The 18,397-nt window shown below is 38.9% G+C and overlaps 1 protein-coding gene across 4 annotated transcripts in view; it reads left to right on the top strand.

The window, feature by feature from the left end:
* The window catches only part of LYST (lysosomal trafficking regulator), a 180,080-nt gene that overhangs the window by 77,040 nt on the left and 84,643 nt on the right, over nucleotides 1-18,397 (top strand). For all 4 annotated transcript variants that reach the window (XM_030335241.2, XM_032595256.1, XM_030335240.1 and 1 more), the window contains 6 exons: nucleotides 839-1,084; nucleotides 3,715-3,888; nucleotides 4,818-4,967; nucleotides 9,468-9,605; nucleotides 13,926-14,124; nucleotides 16,920-17,051. In XM_030335241.2, coding sequence (XP_030191101.1) covers nucleotides 839-1,084; nucleotides 3,715-3,888; nucleotides 4,818-4,967; nucleotides 9,468-9,605; nucleotides 13,926-14,124; nucleotides 16,920-17,051 — 1,039 coding nt within the window. The remainder of the gene's footprint in view (nucleotides 1-838; nucleotides 1,085-3,714; nucleotides 3,889-4,817; nucleotides 4,968-9,467; nucleotides 9,606-13,925; nucleotides 14,125-16,919; nucleotides 17,052-18,397) is intronic.

Below are 18,397 nucleotides of genomic sequence, written 5' to 3'. Positions count from 1 at the left end.
GTGAGTTCGAGCCCCGCGTCGGGCTCTGGGCTGATGGCTCAGAGCCTGGAGCCTGCTTCCGATTCTGTGTCTCCCTCTCTCTCTGCGCCTCCCCCGTTCATGCTCTGTCTCTCTCTGTCCCAAAAATAAATAAACGTTGAAAAAAAAAATAAAAAAAAAAAAATAAAAAAAAATAAATCGCCATGGTTGAAAATGATCACAGCCTAAGGCCCCCACGGCTTCTGGGAGAAAACACTGAACCAGGGTACATGATTTCCCTAAGCCTGAGTGCCCCACCGGAGTCAGAACCTGATCGAAACTGCCCTCTGCGTGGGAGAAATATTAAAAATTCTATTCAGTTTTAGTAGGAATGCTGATAGTCTGGAATTTTATTCTGGTAGAAAGATCTTAGAGTCACTTGTAAATGAGTAGCCAGCCTGTGAACAAACACATTCCCCAAAGCAAAAAATTTGAATACATTGATGCAGAGTTCCCATCTCATAAGGTTGTCAAGCTCGGTTAATATTTGTAAGTGCAAAGAACTGGTATGTAATGAGTGTGGTGTATAAGACTCAGCTGTTCTTAGTAGTAACAGTGTAATTTCGTGTATTCTAAAATGGTTAAACCTGGAATCTTCTCAGCCTTGACAAGGTTTATACAATTGTTCGCTGCTATTGAAACTGATCTTCTCCTCTGTGAGGGGCCATCTTGCTTCCCACATTCATCTTTGTTTCGTGTACCGTCTATCAAAGAGAACAATTTGTTGGGTAACTTTTCACTTTGAAATGCTTGTCTGCTGGTTGATAACTTACTTTTGTCAATTTTGTTTAGTTGCTAAAGGAATATATTTGTGTTTCAGGAAAGTCTTTCAGTTGTTTACACAACTAACTGTCCTGCTCAGTATACCATCTATGAGCCAGTTATTAGACTTAAAGGCCAGATGAAAACCCAACTCTCTCAAAGGCCCTTCAGCTCAAAAGAAGTTCAGAGCATCTTGTTAGAACCTCATTATCTAAAGAATCTCCGGCCTACGGAATGTAAAACCATTCAAGGCGTCCTGCACGAGATCGGTGGAACTGGTATATTTGTTTTTCTCTTTGCTAGGGTAAGAATCACTGATTATAGTTTTATCTGAAACCAAACTACTTCTTTAATACTGTTAAATTTCAGTGTTTTTTTTTTAATTACAGAAACAGTTATACATCAACTATATTAAACTTTTAAGATAAAGAAATCATGTTGTTTATGATGTCATCAAGCTTTCTGCCACACGTGGTGAAAATTTCTCTTAACTTATGGAGATTTTAGAAGTTTTCTATTATCCAGAAATGTAATTAAGACAATTAAATGTGAAATATACAAGATTTAATGGGGCATCTGGTTGGCTCCATCGGTAGAGCAGGCGACTCTTGATCTCTGTCGGGGTCATGAGTTCAAGCCCCATATCAGGCATAGAGATTACATTAATAAAATAAGTAAATAAATAAATAAGATTTAAATTGTCAATGAGAGGAGGAATACATATTATAGTAACAAAAAGAAGAAAGATGTTCTTTGGACAAGATTGGGTGCATTCAAGGTGGCATGGCCATAGACAAGGAATGTATTCTTTAAAATAAGGTTTGTGGGGGCGCCTGGGTGGCGCAGTCGGTTAAGCGTCCGACTTCAGCCAGGTCACGATCTCGCGGCCCGTGAGTTCGAGCCCCGCGTCAGGCTCTGGGCTGATGGCTCAGAGCCTGGAGCCTGTTTCCGATTCTGTGTCTCCCTCTCTCTCTGCCCCTCCCCCGTTCATGCTCTGTCTCTCTCTGTCCCAAAAATAAATAAACGTTGAAAAAAATAATAATAAAATAAAATAAAATAAGGTTTGTGAAGCCTGTTTTTCCCAAGCTTCCAGCTGCTTGGGGAAAAAAAAAAACCCCAAGGGTCAGCAAGTAACTCCCCAAAAAATAATTTGAGCTTGTTCAGCTTTCTTAAAGACAAGGAGAAATGTAAAAAGTTTGACTTGTGTCATGAGTACTATATTAGAATAAATTGTTTAAATTATCTGTTCTACTTAGTCGTCTCAGGGTGGGGACAATATCTTTCCTGACATAGAGTAGACAATCAATAAATATATACTGACTGTTTACAGGGATCGCTGAAATCCAAAATCAGGAGTACAAATGGTACTAATCATCTCCTTCCTCAAGGCCCATATCCTTGTTTAAATAAAGCAGGCTTGATCTTGTTTCTTCAGAATTTTATTCCTAAGTGTAACTTCTGCAACATTTGCAAATTTCCACAGCCTCCCCAACTGGATTTTTTTCCTTCAGTGGGACCACCTTTGATTAATTTTGCAATAATAGGCATATCAGTGTGTGTTATTATCATCACCATTCTTATAAATGTTTTGTCAGCATTGACTCACCATACTCTAACCTGTTTTTTCTTCTTCCTTTTTCAAACTTTTTTTTTCATCCAGTATCTAGTTGAGTAGATTTTCCCTTCGTGTTTTAAAATGAAAAGCTCTTTAACTCATCAACATTCTGTGATCAACTTTTATAACTTACAGTTTCAAAATGTATATCCTTGGTTTTTGTTCTTTCATCAGGTTATTACACATAATTTTGTTATGATTACTCTCACACAATGACTAGATCCTAGAGAAAATGGCTCATCTTTTACACACATTCAGGATCTTGCCAATAAGACTTCTAAAGTACATTGTAACACTTAAAACTTAGAAACTTTCTTTAGTATTTTTCCTTCTCTGCTACAAAAAGAAAATTCAGTCTCCTTAAAAACCTTACATGTGTTGGGGCGCCTGGGTGGCTCAGCCAGTTAAGTGTCTGACTTCAGCTCAAGTCATGATCTCACACTTTGTGAGTTCTAGGCTCCCTGCTGTCAGCACAGAGCCTGCTTGGGATCCTCTGGCCCCCTCTCTCGCTGCCCCTCCCTCTCTCTTTCTCAAAAATAAATAAACATTAAAAAAAAAACAAAAAACAAAAAAAACCTTCCATGCATAGCCTGCCTTTTGAACCAGATCTCTGCCATCCAGCCAAATAAGCAAACTGCAGCCTCCGAGCTGTACCGGGAACTTCGAGTTTTAGACCCTCACCTGTCTCTTGTCTCTCGCTCCCAGCCACCTGCTGTTCCTACTTTCTAGGATTTTACTGTCTTTCCAGGCCATCTTCTCTCCATTTAGACTTCCCTAACCCAAGCAGAGTAGAGTCAGGAGTAGTTTCTGTGCCCTTGTGACATTCATACTATCTCATTCTTCTTTGCCTTTAATCGTGATAGTAAGGTGTGTTTTTCTTATACATAGTAGTTGTCAGAAATCACTGGTTTAATTGAAGTACAAGGCAAATCTCTGGTTTTCATACATACATCTTGTCTTTTGACTAGATAGTAGGCCTCACTGGGGGCACGTATCATGCTTTTACTTCTTTGTTATCTCCCACAGCATATAACGCACAGCCTATCTGTTGATTCACTGAAATGACATTTGCTGACATTTCAAATCACTAATAAAATGCTACTGACTTATACAGTTGTAAGTGTTATTTTAGTTCATTTATACTATATTCAAGAGACTAAAATTGTAGGATTTATGTCTTTCAGTTTTGTTCATAATTCTTAAATGATGACAAAGTGTGAGCAAAAAAAAAAATAGCTTTCAAATAAAACTGATGGTTTGAAGTTATATAATATATAATCCCACATGTTAAATTTTTCTCTCAATAAATTATTTTTTAGGTTGTGGAACTCAGCAACTGTGAAGAAACTCAAGCATTAGCACTGAGAGTTATACTCTCATTAATTAAATACAACCAACAGAGAATACATGAATTAGAAAATTGTAATGGACTTTCCATGATTCATCAGGTGTTGATTAAACAAAAATGCATTGTTGGTTTTCATGTTTTGAAGGTATGTCCTCATAAAATTTATTCTCATAGTTTCATATGCAATGAGACTTCTCTTCATTATAGTCTTCCGACAATAGAGTTTCATGTTTCGGTTATTCCTGAAGAAAATGAAGGAAACTCAACAGTGTATATTTAACCAAACTAAGATGTTCTTCTGGCTTTCTTCATCATTGACATAATTACATTTTTGTCTTCTTTCAAACATTTGAGAAGAGTGAGAGAAAAAAATTAACTCCTAGAATTTGAGATCTGGGTGAAGTGTTGCTGTCCCTTAGGGGCTGGCCCCTGCTTCTGTAGAACGCTGAAATTAAGACCCACAGAGACACTGTTGTTTGCTTCAGCTCCCAGTTACGGAAGAGAACCTAGTTCTCTGGACAACTAGTACTGTGCCATTTCCAGTAGGCAGTGCTGATAGAGAGTTAGTTTTCTAAGGTTATATTAGTTTTTATTTTGATCCAGCTATCATCAGATACTTAAATACCTTTCTAGCTAAAAGCACTTGGTAACATTGTGAAAATATTTGTCTGAGGGTGCTAGTACTAAGGCAAAAACTGCTTTCACCCATGTCCTCAAGATCCATACATTTATGGCATGAATCCTTAGTACTTTTTGGAAAAGGTTTCAAAGCCTAACAGATTCATTGAATTTAAAAAAGAAAAATAGAAAAATAGAAAAATAAAATGGAATGTTTATTTTACCCATGTTTGAAACTGAATAATCATTTATAAATATTTCAAAGTTTGTGTTTTTCTAATTATTTGAACTGTTTTGCAAAACAGATTAAAGACACTCTGTGAAAGGTTGAATTCTTCACTAGTCTTCCTGTGAATTTAATGTTATGACTGCAAAGATGGAAAGAATAATGTTTCTGTTGAATTTTTAGATTAATCAGTTATTAATGCATCTTGTATTAATGCTGATTTTCCACAGACTCTTTTTGAAGGTTGCTGTGGTGAAGATATCATTCATGTCAACGAGAGTGGAGAGTTTAAGTTGGATGTAGAGTCTAATGCTATAATCCAAGATGTTAAACTGCTAGAGGAGCTCCTGCTTGACTGGAAGATATGGAATAAAGCCAAGGCATGTGCTTTTATTTTTAATGGTAAAAAACATATGACATGAATTTACCCTCGTCACAATTTGTAAGCATACCATACGGTATTAAGTACATACACTGTGTCGAACAGCAGGTATCTAAGACTTTTCCGTCTTGCTTGGCTGCAACTGCCCCCGTCGCACACCCCCCATCTCTCCTGCCCTCTGCCCCTCTCCCTGGCAGCCACCATACCGCTTTCTGTTTCTAAGGGCTTGATTACTTTAGATATGTCGTAGAAGCGGAACCATTCAGTATTTGTCTTTTTGTGACTGGCTGTTTCACTTAGGATATGTCTTTAAGGTTCATCTGTGCTATATAGCACATGACCAGATTCCTTTCTTTTGTAAGACTGAATAATATCCCATTGTATGTATATGCCACATTTCCTTTATCCATTCTTTCTATTAATAGACATTTAGGTTGCTTCCATATATTGGATTTTGTGAATGATGTTGCAATGGACTTGGGTGTGTGAATGTTTCTTTGAGATCCTATTTTCAATTCTTTTGCATATATACCCAGAAGTGGGATTGCTGAATCAGATATTAATTCTATTTTTAATTTTTTTTTTTTTAAAGAGAGAGAGAGGGAGGGAGAGAGCCCCAAGCAGGCTCTGTGCTGACGGCACAGAGCCTGATACAGGGCTCGATCCCACAAACTGTGAGATCATGACCTGAACCAAGATCAAGAGTCCCGTGCTTAACCAACTGAGCCACCCAGGTGCTCCTCTGTTTTTAATTTTTTAAGGATCCCCTGCACTGTTTTCCATAAGACCTGCACCATTTTACAATCCCATCACCAAGGTACAAGGATTGCAATTTCTCCACATCTTTGCCAACAATTGTTATCTTCTGGTTTTTTTGATAGTGCCCATCCTATTGGGTATGAGACGATATTTTATTGTGGTTTTGGTTTGCATTTCCCTGATATTTAGTGACAAGCATCTTTTCATATACTTGTTGGCCATTTGTATATTTTCTTTGGAGAAATGTCTTTTCAAGTTCTTCGCCCATTTTTCAAATAGACTATTTGATTTTTTGTTATTGAGTTTTAAGAGTCCTCTATGTACTCTAGATATTAATCCTTCATCTGATACATGGTTTGCAAATATTTTCGCCCATTCTGTAGGGTTTTCTTTCACTTTATTGATTGTTTCCTTTGTGCACAGAGAGATGTGTACTTTTTAAAAACTGTTTATTTATTTTGAGGGAGAGAGAGCATGCACACACAAGGGGGAGAGGGGCAGAGAGAGGGAGAGAGAATACCAAGCAGGCTCCGCACTGTCAGCAAAGAGGCCGACACAAAGCTCAATCCCATGACTCTGGGATCATGATCTGAGCTGAAATCAAGAGGCAGATACATAACCAACTGAGCCACCCAGGCACCCCTAGATGAATATTTAAAAGTACATGTCTCTTGGGGTACCTGGGTGGCTCAGTTGGTTAAGCGTCCAACTCTTGGTTTTGGCTCAGGTCACAATCCCAGAGTCATGGGATCAAGCCCCACATTGGGTTCCATGCTGAGTGGGGGGCCTGCTTGGGATTCTTTCTCTCCCTCTGCTCCTCTCCCACTCATGTGTGTACCCTCTCTCTAAAAAAAATAAATAAATAAAATTAAATACTCATCTAAATTAAATTAAATATTCATCTAATCATTCTTCTAAAGAACAGAACAGACTTACTACTTCAGTGTAATGTTAATTAATGGAAGTGTGGCGATTATTTCCTGTGCAAGGTTTTGAGCAGCCATGGGTAATGCTGAGCTGGAAGGTCAGCATGAGAACTTGAGCTAACTGGGATTAGCTAAGAGCAGTATGCAGGCTGGAAAACATGGAGCTCATTTGAATCAACTGGGAACTTATTACATCTATCATAAACTCTGAAAGGGAATCATGCTAAGAGTCTAGAGAGTCAGGTCAAGGTGAGGGAAATGGACACGCTTCTAAGTAGGGGAGCCACGTTGCCCAGGAGTCATAAAGCCGAATCAGAATATATAGGGAAAGGCTATAAAGTCTTGACTTCATTATAGGCGTAAGTTAAGGAACATGGTGTGATCTTAGGTCTGGGCACAACATCTCAACCACTGGATGATCTTCACAAGGATCCAGCCAGGGAATGAATATAGGACTATTTCCTTTCTGCCCTAGTTTTTAACGATCTTTTTGGTATAAGCTCTTATAAGCTCCTTAGTTGTAGTGTAGACTATAGATTTTCTAGAGTTATTTAGAGCATAACAACATTACCGTCAAACATAATTAAAGACCAATTTATTATATAGGTATTCAGCATACACCTTTAGATTTTTTTTAATTTTTTTTTTCAACGTTTTTTTTATTTATTTTTGGGACAGAGAGAGACAGAGCATGAACGGGGGAGGGGCAGAGAGAGAGGGAGACACATATTCGGAAACAGGCTCCAGGCTCTGAGCCATCAGCCCAGAGCCTGACGCGGGGCTCGAACTCACGGACCGCGAGATCGTGACCTGGCTGAAGTCGGACGCTTAACCGACTGCGCCACCCAGGCGCCCCTAGATTTTTTTTAAAAAAGCAGGTATTCCTAAATTTGGCAGTAGTCTGCCCAAATTTATTCATTATCAGTAATCTGTTGGAAAGCTGAAAGAAACCTTTGTAATCTATTATTAATAAAGATAAATTTTGACCAAGCATCCTAGAGGACAGAATTATTTTTCTAAATATTCCTATAGAAAATTATATTACAAAAGTATTCTCATATGAAGATATAATCTTCCAGTTATAAAATAAATAAGACATGGGGATGTCTATATACAGCATAAGGATATAATATGATATACATATTGTGGCCCAAGCCATATCAATAATATGATAACAACTTTGTATAGTGACAGATGGTAACTGTATTTCTCATGGTAACCATTTCATAACATATATAAATATTGATTCACTGTGTTATATACCAGAAATGAATATGATATTGTATGTCAATTATTCTTCAAAAGAAAAAAAAAAAGACATCAAAGAATATGCAGCCATACATGGGGAAGTCTCATAGTGTTGTGTTAAGCAGCTAATTGAACCATTGCTTTTTCTAGATTTTATGGTGCTCACAGTTTTTAAAACTTTGTAATTTGTCGTGATTTCTTTTCTCATTCTGAATAAATTCTCACTTTCAGACTAAATAATAACCATATATATGTATATATATGCATGCATAAAAATATGTGTAACGTTGCATGGGGAAAAAGCAAATGTACAGTGATAGCAGATATAAACAAAGGCAGCATAAATACGAACGTATAGGAAAGAATCAGCTCAGTTGTAGACGGAAGATGGAACCTAACTAAATGGTAGACAGTTGTTTTGGTTAGTATTTCAAAAGAGGATGCTAATTTGAGGTTGTTGATCAAAAAACAAAACATTTCTTACTGAATTCAAAAGTGATACAAATACTTCTGTGAATTTGAAATAAGATTTTCTGTCCTAATTAATAATTTTTAACTGAGTTTGTCTTTCGTTTTTGGTTGGTTGTTTACTTTGCCACCATTCTATTTGGTACTGTATTTTCATTCCGGAGGCAAGTTTTCATACCTGGCCTGCCTTGTGTTCCAAGTTCTCATATGCCTTTTTCTTTTAGGGCCTCGTGGCCCTATCTTATGAGGAGAGAGGCCTGGGTTATAATAATATGATTAAGTCGTTCAATTCCTTGGCCTTTTCATTGTTTGTTACTATCAAATAACAGCAGGAGAAATAGCAAGACCTGTGGCCCAAGCCAGTTAATTTTGTCTTTTGTTAGCGGCTTTGTTAAAAGGTCACTTGGAATAACAAAATGAGGTGAAGATTATCTTTCAATATTGGTTGTCTGTGTAAGATTCCTCTTTCTACATTATTGAGTGTAATTTAAGATTGATTCCACATGGGAGAATGATTTTTAAGGGACTTTACAAGGATGTTTGAAGATATACAGTAATTATGCAGAGAATTCTGTTATTTGGACTTAAAAGTAAATCAGCCTAAAATGCAGAATTTTCACATTATCGGTGAGTTTTCTCAATTTGGTACAATTTGTTCTAAAATTATTTACTTAAATGCTGTATACAAAAAGAAGCATTGAAGTTTATGCATTTGCAATAATGCTCTTTGAAAACGCATTATTAGTAAACAATTATATTGATCATGTGTGTGTTTTCTCCGTATCGAATAAATCCCTCAAGATAATTCATCTTTTGAAAATACTATATATTATATAACATCACAGAAAGGTTAATGTAGTGAAGCACCTAATGCCACATGGAATTCAACGTATTTAGAAATGACCTCCTGACAAAAAATAGTAACAATAATAATAGTCTGGAGTAAATGTTAAGATGTGCTTTTTCAGACACATTTAATCCTTGACCCTGAGTATGTACGCAACGGGTAGACTGAGCTGTTACGTGTCTTCTTCTAAAACGCGTGTGGCACGGCTTTCAGTAATCACGTGCTGACTGGTGTGTGTTTATTTTCTCAGCGCGGAGCCTGGGAAGCCCTGCTGGCGGCTCTGGAGGTCCTCATCAGAGCAGATCACCAGCAGCACGAATTCAATATAAAGCAGTTACTGAAGGCTCGAGTGGTCCATCACTTTCTACTGACTTGTCAGGTTTTGCAGGTACTTTCGTAACTCTACTTCGGGGAGATTTTCTGTAATCACTTATTTACTCGCTCAAGGTTATGAACTCAAATTTTTGTGGGATTTCAGTGGAATTTCTTTCTCTTCTCCGCCTTCCCTGATCTCCTGGATCCCTTCTTTCAGCAAACAGCAGAGGACTTTCTCAACCCCCGGCCTCCTACTGCTCAGTCTTCACACTGTCGTCATTCCTAACTCAATCTCAGAAGAACAGCTCTATTTCTGCCTTGTTTCTTTATGCTGGGGCATTTGAGTATCAACCATAGCAAAATGGCTACTTGTCTCGCAAGCTTGGCACAGTGGCGGTCCGGTAGCCAGTGAGGCCCGTCTGAGGCTTGATTATTGCTGACTGAAACTTACTCCACACTCCTTAAATAACAAGTGCAAGTGTGTTTTGTTTGACTAAGTGTGAGCTTGCCGAAGATCTCTAGAATTCGCATATTGAAAATGTATCCAAAATATTAAGTGAAAAAGTGGCACCGACCTCACCAGTAGTGTCTGTGCTGTGGCCTGGCTTCTGGTTTGATGTTTTGGCTCTGCTTTCACAGCTGTCCTTTTATCAGTTTGGTTGATGTATGAGAATATTTTTCAAGTTCATTTGTTTCTCCAGTGAGGCCTCTAGTAGAACTTGATCAGTCAGGTCAGATAAGTACAGATGTTCCCTGGGAGCGGTAATACTATGTTTTTAATGCCTTTGTTTCGGTGACAACACTGGCTTTCCATTGCACTTGGGATAAAATCCGGAACCTATGGCAATATTTAAAGAAAGCATGTATGCTCCAGTGACCACTCCAGCCTCATCTCATGCCAGGGCAGCCCCCCTGGTTTTTTTTTTTTTTCCTCTTCCTTAAAACCTTCCTTAAAAGGTTCCTGAACCTTTTTCGCTCGCAGGGCACATAGTTTTTCTGGTTGAGAAGTTTTTGATCCCATTCTTTCCATCTGGCCGCCCGGCTAATCCTTCATGCCTCGACTTTAAATTTACTTCCTGAGAGAAGCCCTCCCTTCTCTTTCCATCTAGTGTAACCCTTTCCCCTCCCTCCACTCGCTCTCTCTCTCCACACACATGCATTTGTTAGCGTCACATCGTCATTTATGAAACTATGGTTTATTTCCCTCTGTAAACCTGCTGAGGGCAGGGATAATGTTTTTTCTTGATCTCATTGTAACCCCAGTACTTGGCACATAATAGGCATCCAATAAATATTCATTGAATGAATCAATTCTAAAAAACAAAAACATTTTATTGCCTTTCTTGGGCCCTGTGGTAAATTAGACTATTGTCTTCAGGAATATAATACAGTGATCTCTGAGGCCCCTTGCTTGCTGAATATTTTATGTAACATTTACACAGCAGTTTTTCTCTAAATCACTTTCTTTGTATATCCACTTTGAAACTTGCTGACTAATTTTCAAAGAGCACACAAGACAGTGTGAAGATCTTATTCAGTCTTTCCATGTCAGAAAAGTAACACTTGTAAGCTTGGAGATTTCTATATATATATATTCTCATTTTCACATATTTATAAAAATGCTAGAAAAATCTAGGTACCAGTTCCATTTCCTGAAAAATATACTTCTTCACCCTTCTTCATTCAGAGAGCCCATTATCCAATTAACAGTTACTAACTAAGAATACTTTTATATTAGGTATTGTGGGAAGTATGTAAAGAAATGAACTTAATTGTTGCCTTTAATACATCTCAGAGTATATAAGGAAGATAGGTAAATTGGTAGTTTTTTGGATGTGGGGCGATTTCATTAGTTCATGAGTACAGTGCAAAGAACTTGAACTCAGGTGATGAAAACAGGAGTGTAAAAGTAGGGGGCAAATATGAAAGAGATTGTAAAGAGAACTAATAGGGCTTGATTCTGTCTAAATAGCTGCAGGAGAAGTGAAATATATAATGCACAATTTCAAGCTGGGAATCTGGAAGGATGATAGCATCATCAAAGAAGGAATTGAACACACAAGTTCTGCAGCTTACGCATTCTGCATTTGAGATTATGGTTGGACGTTCGGTGGTCGTGACCACTGGGCACGTAGATGTGCAAGATTGGAACTGGGGAGGGGGATGAGGAGGACAGATGGGGAATTGTGTGCATGGATGTCACAGTGAAGCAATGGAGATGGACAGATGAGCTCTATAAGATAAACAGTGTAGTAAAAGGATCGTAGAAAGGCCTGTGGCGGTCACCTCCAGAAATATCCATTTCCATGTATGAAACAGGAAAAAGGAGCTGTCGAAAGACGTAGAAAGAGTAGTCGAAGAGCTCAGAGAAGAACCAGGAAACAACAAAGTGAAAGCCAAGGGTGGGCAGAGGGGGGAAGGAAAAGGTGGTCTCTCGAGCCAAATAATGTGGAAGGTTCAAAGAAAATGTAGACAGATAAAGGGCCACTGATAGAAATTCTTTTTTTTTTAATTATTTTTTTTTGTATATATGAAATTTATTGACAAATTGGTTTCCATACAACACCCAGTGCTCATCCCAAAAGGTGCCCTCCTCAATACCCATCACCCACCCTCCCCTCCCTCCCACCCCCCCATCAACCCTCAGTTTGTTCTCAGTTTTTAACAGTCTCTTATGCTTTGGCTCTCTCCCACTCTAACCTCTCTTTTTTTTTTTTTTTTTCCTTCCCCTCCCCCATGGGTTCCTGTTAAGTTTCTCAGGATCCACATAAGAGTGAAACCATATGGTATCTGTCTTTCTTTGTATGGCTTATTTCACTTAGCATCACACTCTCCAGTTCCATCCACGTTGCTACAAAAGGCCAGATTTCATTTTTTCTCATTGCCACCCTAGGAGAGGGGAAGAGAAGCCGATAGAAATTCTTAATGACCAGGTTTCGGAGACTTTCAGCAGCATGTGTGGTAGACTCATTGGAGACAGTGAGAATAAATTATGATTAAAAGGTTCAGCAGGGAAGGAAAAGAGAAACAGAAAGTTAACAAAAGTTTCCCAAAGTTCAAGTTATGGGATTTTTTTTTTTTTTTTTTTTTAATGATGTAAGCTAGCAGTGACTATTTGTAAGGAGTCAGTGGAGAGGACAAGATTGAAGAAACATGGGCCGGGATAGACTTGGGAACGAAGGGCTGAGGTGGTGACCAGGATGGTGGGAGGCACAAGGGGCACTATTTGGCTGTGGCAGAGGTAGCCCTGAGTTGGAAGGCAAGAGACCTGTGTGCTTGGCTTGCCTTGGCTAGGCCACTTGGCACTTGTGAGATCTTGGCAGAGGAGTGTGGGCTTTCTTCTGTAGACTCCGTGTTCTCTTCTCAAATCTGAGGTCTCAGAGTGAACATCTAGGTTTTAAGTTTTCTGATTCAGGAATACATAAGAGCAAATGAAGAAGAGTGAGTGTGGAGATGTTTCATATATTCGGATGTATCACATGTATAGGGAGAGGGAAGATGGGGAAGTTTAACTCCCTCGGCCTTGATCTAGAGGCCAACTGCTCCCTCCTGGTGGGGTTGGAGGATATAAGTTATTTATTTATACCCGTCTTTATGTTTAGTAATTACTTGGCACCCTACCAGGTCTCCCTCTACCAGGCAATCGATGACGCAGTAGAGACGGCTCAGAGGTCTGGGTGTGAGTTGTAGTGGCATTACTTACATGTTTTCTGTGTGGTCAAAGTTAGTCCTACAATCACTTTGAGCTTCACATTCTAGAAAGGAAGGATGCAACCTCTCAGAGCTGTTGTGAGAAAGAGCTTTGCAGACTGGCTCACGGTGCAGGAATGTAACCAGATTTGTCTATTGTGAATTTCCCCTTCTGATCCCATCGTGGGAGTACCGAGGGGTGCCAGTAGTTGTCATAATAGAACGAATAGTAGCTAACATTTATATATGGGGCTTACTGTATGTGAGGCACTCTTCAGAATTTTGTGTCATTTAGCCCTGATGACAACCCTGTGAAGTAACACAATCCTTCCCGCATTATAGAGAAAGAAACTGGGGCATGGAGATATTAAATATGCCCCAAATCACATAGCTAGTGAGCGGAAAAGCCAGAGTGCAAAGCGAGGCGGTGTGGCTCCTGAGCCATGCTCGTGAGTGCCCTGATGTAACTTTGTCTTGTTGGTTAAGATAAATGAGCTAGAATTAAGTTGCCGTCAATTTTAATGAATTTTTAATGACAGGATTGCTTGAATTGGGAAGTAGCAACTCAGTTTAATGGTAAATATGGTCAGATTAGAGTAGTAGACAACACAATTCTGTCTTAAAAGGAATATCTTGCTTAAATGAAAAATGTTAGTTAACAGTTCTCTTTAATCTAAAGACAGTTTGATTTTTATTTTTTCAGGAACACAAAGAGGGGCAGCTTACATCCATGCCCCGAGAGGTTTGTAGATCATTTGTGAAAATTATAGCAGAAGTCCTTGGATCTCCTCCAGATTTGGAATTATTGACAATTATCTTCAATTTCCTTTTAGCAGTTCACCCTCCTACTAATACTTACGTTTGTCACAACCCCACAAACTTCTACTTTTCTTTACACATAGGTAGGTATAATCATTTTTATCAGATTTTGGCTATCTTCGTTTTTGTTCTTTTAATTCCCACTCAATTCACATTTGTTTGATATTCATTAAATGGCTCCTATGTGCTAGAACTGCCCTAATTACACACTGGGATTGGGACAGGGCATAGGCCATGGAATGAACCAGACATGGTCTCTGCCTTCAGAGAGCTTCAATGCCAAGAAGGGAGAGGAGACAAATAACTCAAATAACTATAGTAAGAAACAATATATGGTAAGTACCTAATAGATACAAAAGAAGGACTAATTCAATTTTAAAGGAGTGAGGGTTTCATCAGGCAGCTGTGGAGAGAGAAGATTTAACAGATTCTGTATCTGACATGGACACTGACAAATTTAGGTACAGTTTTTTTTTGTTTTGTTTTTTTTTAATTTTTTTTTCAACGTTTATTTATTTTTTGGGGACACAGAGAGACAGAGCATGAACGGGGGAGGGGCAGAGAGAGAGGGAGACACAGAATCGGAAACAGGCTCCAGGCTCTGAGCCATCAGCCCAGAGCCTGACGCGGGGCTCGAACTCACGGACCGCGAGATCGTGACCTGGCTGAAGTCGGACGCCCAACCGACTGCGCCACCCAGGCGCCCCGAGGTACAGTTTGACAGGTATATTGGAGAATTAGCATTCCAGGTGAAGAGAATGATTTAAAGGGAGAAAAAATAGAGAAAATAAAGAATAATGAATTTTACCTAAATATGCAGTATCTATAAAGGATTAGTGAGAAATAATACCATAAATATAGCTTGGGGGAAAAAAAGGCAGGGGGCGCCTAGGTGGCTCAGTCGGTTAAGTGTCTGACTTCAGCTCATGTTATGATCTCATAGTTCGTGGGTTTGAGCCCCGTATCAGGCTCTGTGCTGACAGCTCAAAGCCTGGATCTTGCTTCAGATTCTGTGTCTCCTTCTCTCTCCCCCTCCCCCACTCACACTCTTTCTCTCTCTCTCTCTCTCTCTCTCTCTCTCTCTCTCTCTCAAAAATAAATAAATGTGTGTGTGTGTGTGTGTGTGTGTATAGTTTGGGACCACCATTTATTTATTTTGCCCTGTGAGGCCATATTAAAAGGGTCCATGAATGAAATGCCAAAGAATTTGAACTTATATTCTATTTAGGGGTGACTGAAGGGTTTTGTTTTGTTGTGTTTATTTGTTTTGAGCAAAGAAATATGATGTAAGTAAATTACTACAGTAAGATCCAGGAAAGATAAACTACCGACATAGAAGTGAGTTTGAAGCCCTGAGAATAGACGACACCACTGAATGAAAGTGTAGACACAGAGAAGGAAGAAGGAAGCTAAGGACAGAACGATAAAAAAGAGTAATTCGTAGAAGAGAAGGATGGAATAATCAGAGTTTTAAAAGAACCAGGAAAATGTAATGCAGCAAGAAAGCAAGTGAGAACGTACCTATGAGAAAACTAGATAGGACGTTTAGCATGGAAACTGGTGGTAAAACAGGCATTTAGGAATGTAATAAGTGAATAAAATGATTCAACAGCAGTAAAAATCCAAATGAAATTAAACGACGTGACTTTGTGTTAGGTTCAGCACACAATTTGGTGAACGAAGCACTGTCAAGATTCTGGAAACAGGGTAGTTGCAAAGATGACTAAGATATGGTCCAGTCCCATAGGAAGCTTCCAGGCTAGTTGAGGGGAAAGAGCCATAAACAAGTAGTTAGTTACATTGTGTGGAAATTGATATAAATATTTTGTTTTCTCATAGTGTAGGGCATAGTGAGGAGATGGTTCCTGGAGGAGATGATGTCTTCTCTGAGTCTTAAAGGCTGAGTAGGAGTTGAAGGGAAGGGACTTCCAGACGAAGCAAATGGCTTGATAGGGAGCTGTGAGAAATCGGTGCTGCCAAAGTGTAATGGGAGAAACAAGGCTGGCAGGGGGTCTAGAGTAAGGGGTCTGGAGACAGATTATGAAGATTCTCATAGACCAGAAGCTTGGACTTTATGTAGAGTGGTAAGGAGGCAACAGAGAGCCACTGGAAGGTTCTAGGCAGGAGTTGACATCTGACAGAATTCTGATTGCTATGAGGATTTGAGGGTGACCAGATGTCCATCATGAATACCTTTTAGAAGTCTACAACAGGACTCCAGGTGAGAGGCTTAAGTGCCTGAATTATAGCATTATGATAGGGACGAGGAGAGTTCAAGAACAGAATCAAGTAGAACCTGGGGACTGAATTGCTGTGAATAAAGAAAAGGTAGTGGTCAAGGGGGGCTCCAGGCTTATACTTGAGAAATGGGTACTTCTGCCAAATGAACCAGAGAACAAAACAGGAGGACTGAATTTAGGACAGAAAGAGGATTCAGATTTAGATTTGTTGCATTTGTGGTGCATTCAATAAGTCGAGCAGTTGAATTTATGCGTATGAAGCTCAGAAAGGAAGATTAAACTGGAGGTATCAATTTTGAGTCATATTGGACATTGAAGGGGATATTTAAAACTGCAGGACATAGCACTTTCCTCAAGGAGTAAAGTTAGCTATTAAAATATAAAAGTAACTGTAAGTGTAGTTGGAATTCAAAGAAAATAAAAGTTAATGTGGCAAATAATAGTCAAAAAATCTACACGTAGTAAGAACTATAGCGTGTACTTACATACCAAATGTGCGTTAGTATAAGCTATGCCATATTTTTCACTTTGAACATCTTTTTGTAAAAATGTATATTGAGTGATTTGCTTTTAAAGTTGTATTTTTGTTTCCTCCTTTAAAAAAATTTTACTGTTTCAAAAATTTGTTTTGATTCCAGATGGCAAGATCTTTCAGGAGAAAGTACAGTCAATCATGTACCTGAGACATTCTAGCAGTGGAGGAAAGTCTGTTACTAGTCCTGGATTTATGGTAATAAGCCCATCTGGTTTTACTGCTTCACCCCCTGAAGGTAACTATAACAATAATGAAAGTGTAACCCTTCCTGATTTAGCTCTGAGTATTTGTAGATAAATAAATTTGGCATGTGTAACAGTATGATATACTGATATTCAGACCAAATAAATGGAAGGTTAGACTTAAAAATTGTAGAATATATGTAAGGAATCCATTTCACTACTCTCTGGGATCAGGGCTCACACTCAGTATAACCAGAGATACTGCAGAAAACTTAGGAAACAGGTGAGGCTCGTGCTGTCTTGTTCTGGAATTCTCTGTTTCCTTTTATCATAGTCATTTGTCTTTCATTAAGCTTCCGATTTATTTTCCCATTTTCTTCAAAAACTGTTTGCCTTACTCTCTCCCTTCTACCTAAACATCGTTTTAGACAATTTCACTCGCCACGTAATGGCCATCCGGTGCTCCAACCTCTCGCCCCTTGACCCTGGGTACCTTTCCTTCTCCTTTATCCACCAGTATGCATGCCTCTGTCTTGGACTTCATCAAGAACACTTCTCACCTCTGAAACTCCAGGATCCCACTCTCTGACAATAACCTCCTCTCTGGTTTCTTTATCACCATCCCGTGTTCCCTTCTGCCTATTTTCCCTATCCAGCCTACATCTCATTAGCCAGTCATTTCCTGGACACAGTCTTCAGCTCCCTCGTCCCCTTGGCCTTTTGGCATTCTTGACCTAAAAACCCCAACCTTGCTTCCATCTAACCATCCCCATACTGCTGAAAGCTGCTAGAGAGAATCCCTGTCTTTACAAGGGTCTCCAACTGTAGCTGGCCTTTTAATGCTGCCCTGTAGTTTTTCAGTAAGTTCAAAATCAATTCCCTCTTCTCTTTCCATAGAAAGTCTATTCAAGTCTTTAAGCTTAAATCTTTAAGACAGTAAGTACTTTTCTGTCTTCCTAATTCACTCTTAACAGACTACCTCATCTGTAATAGAGAAAACAGTAGGTAGGTACGTGTTTCCTAGTTGCCAACCGGCTGTATATCTTTTCCTTTTCTGACAGCTGGTCTCTTCTAGCCTGAGACATTGCCCTTATTGTCTGCCCAACCTGTCTTATCTTTGGCTCTAGCATAAATTAATCAGTAGTGCAAGTTAGGTAGAGATAAGAATAGATAGGACGGGATATATATATATAGCTATTAATTTCCAGTTTTGTTTCTCTCCCAAAGTGTTTCAGTTATTTGCTAGCACATTTTATGCCCTTTTATTATAGTATTTTAAGGCTGTGTTTTAATTAGTTTTATTTGGAATTTTATAGGAAATGTACATTTTCAAATACAATCATGCCCCCATTTTTTCCACATCCTTTGAACAGAATCTTTTAGCAGCCTTAGCCCTCCA

The sequence above is a fragment of the Lynx canadensis genome, chromosome D2 (genome assembly GCF_007474595.2).
Source record: "Lynx canadensis isolate LIC74 chromosome D2, mLynCan4.pri.v2, whole genome shotgun sequence".
In the NCBI taxonomy this organism is placed as follows: Eukaryota; Metazoa; Chordata; class Mammalia; order Carnivora; family Felidae; genus Lynx; species Lynx canadensis.
This window is presented reverse-complemented; position numbering and strand designations above follow the sequence as displayed.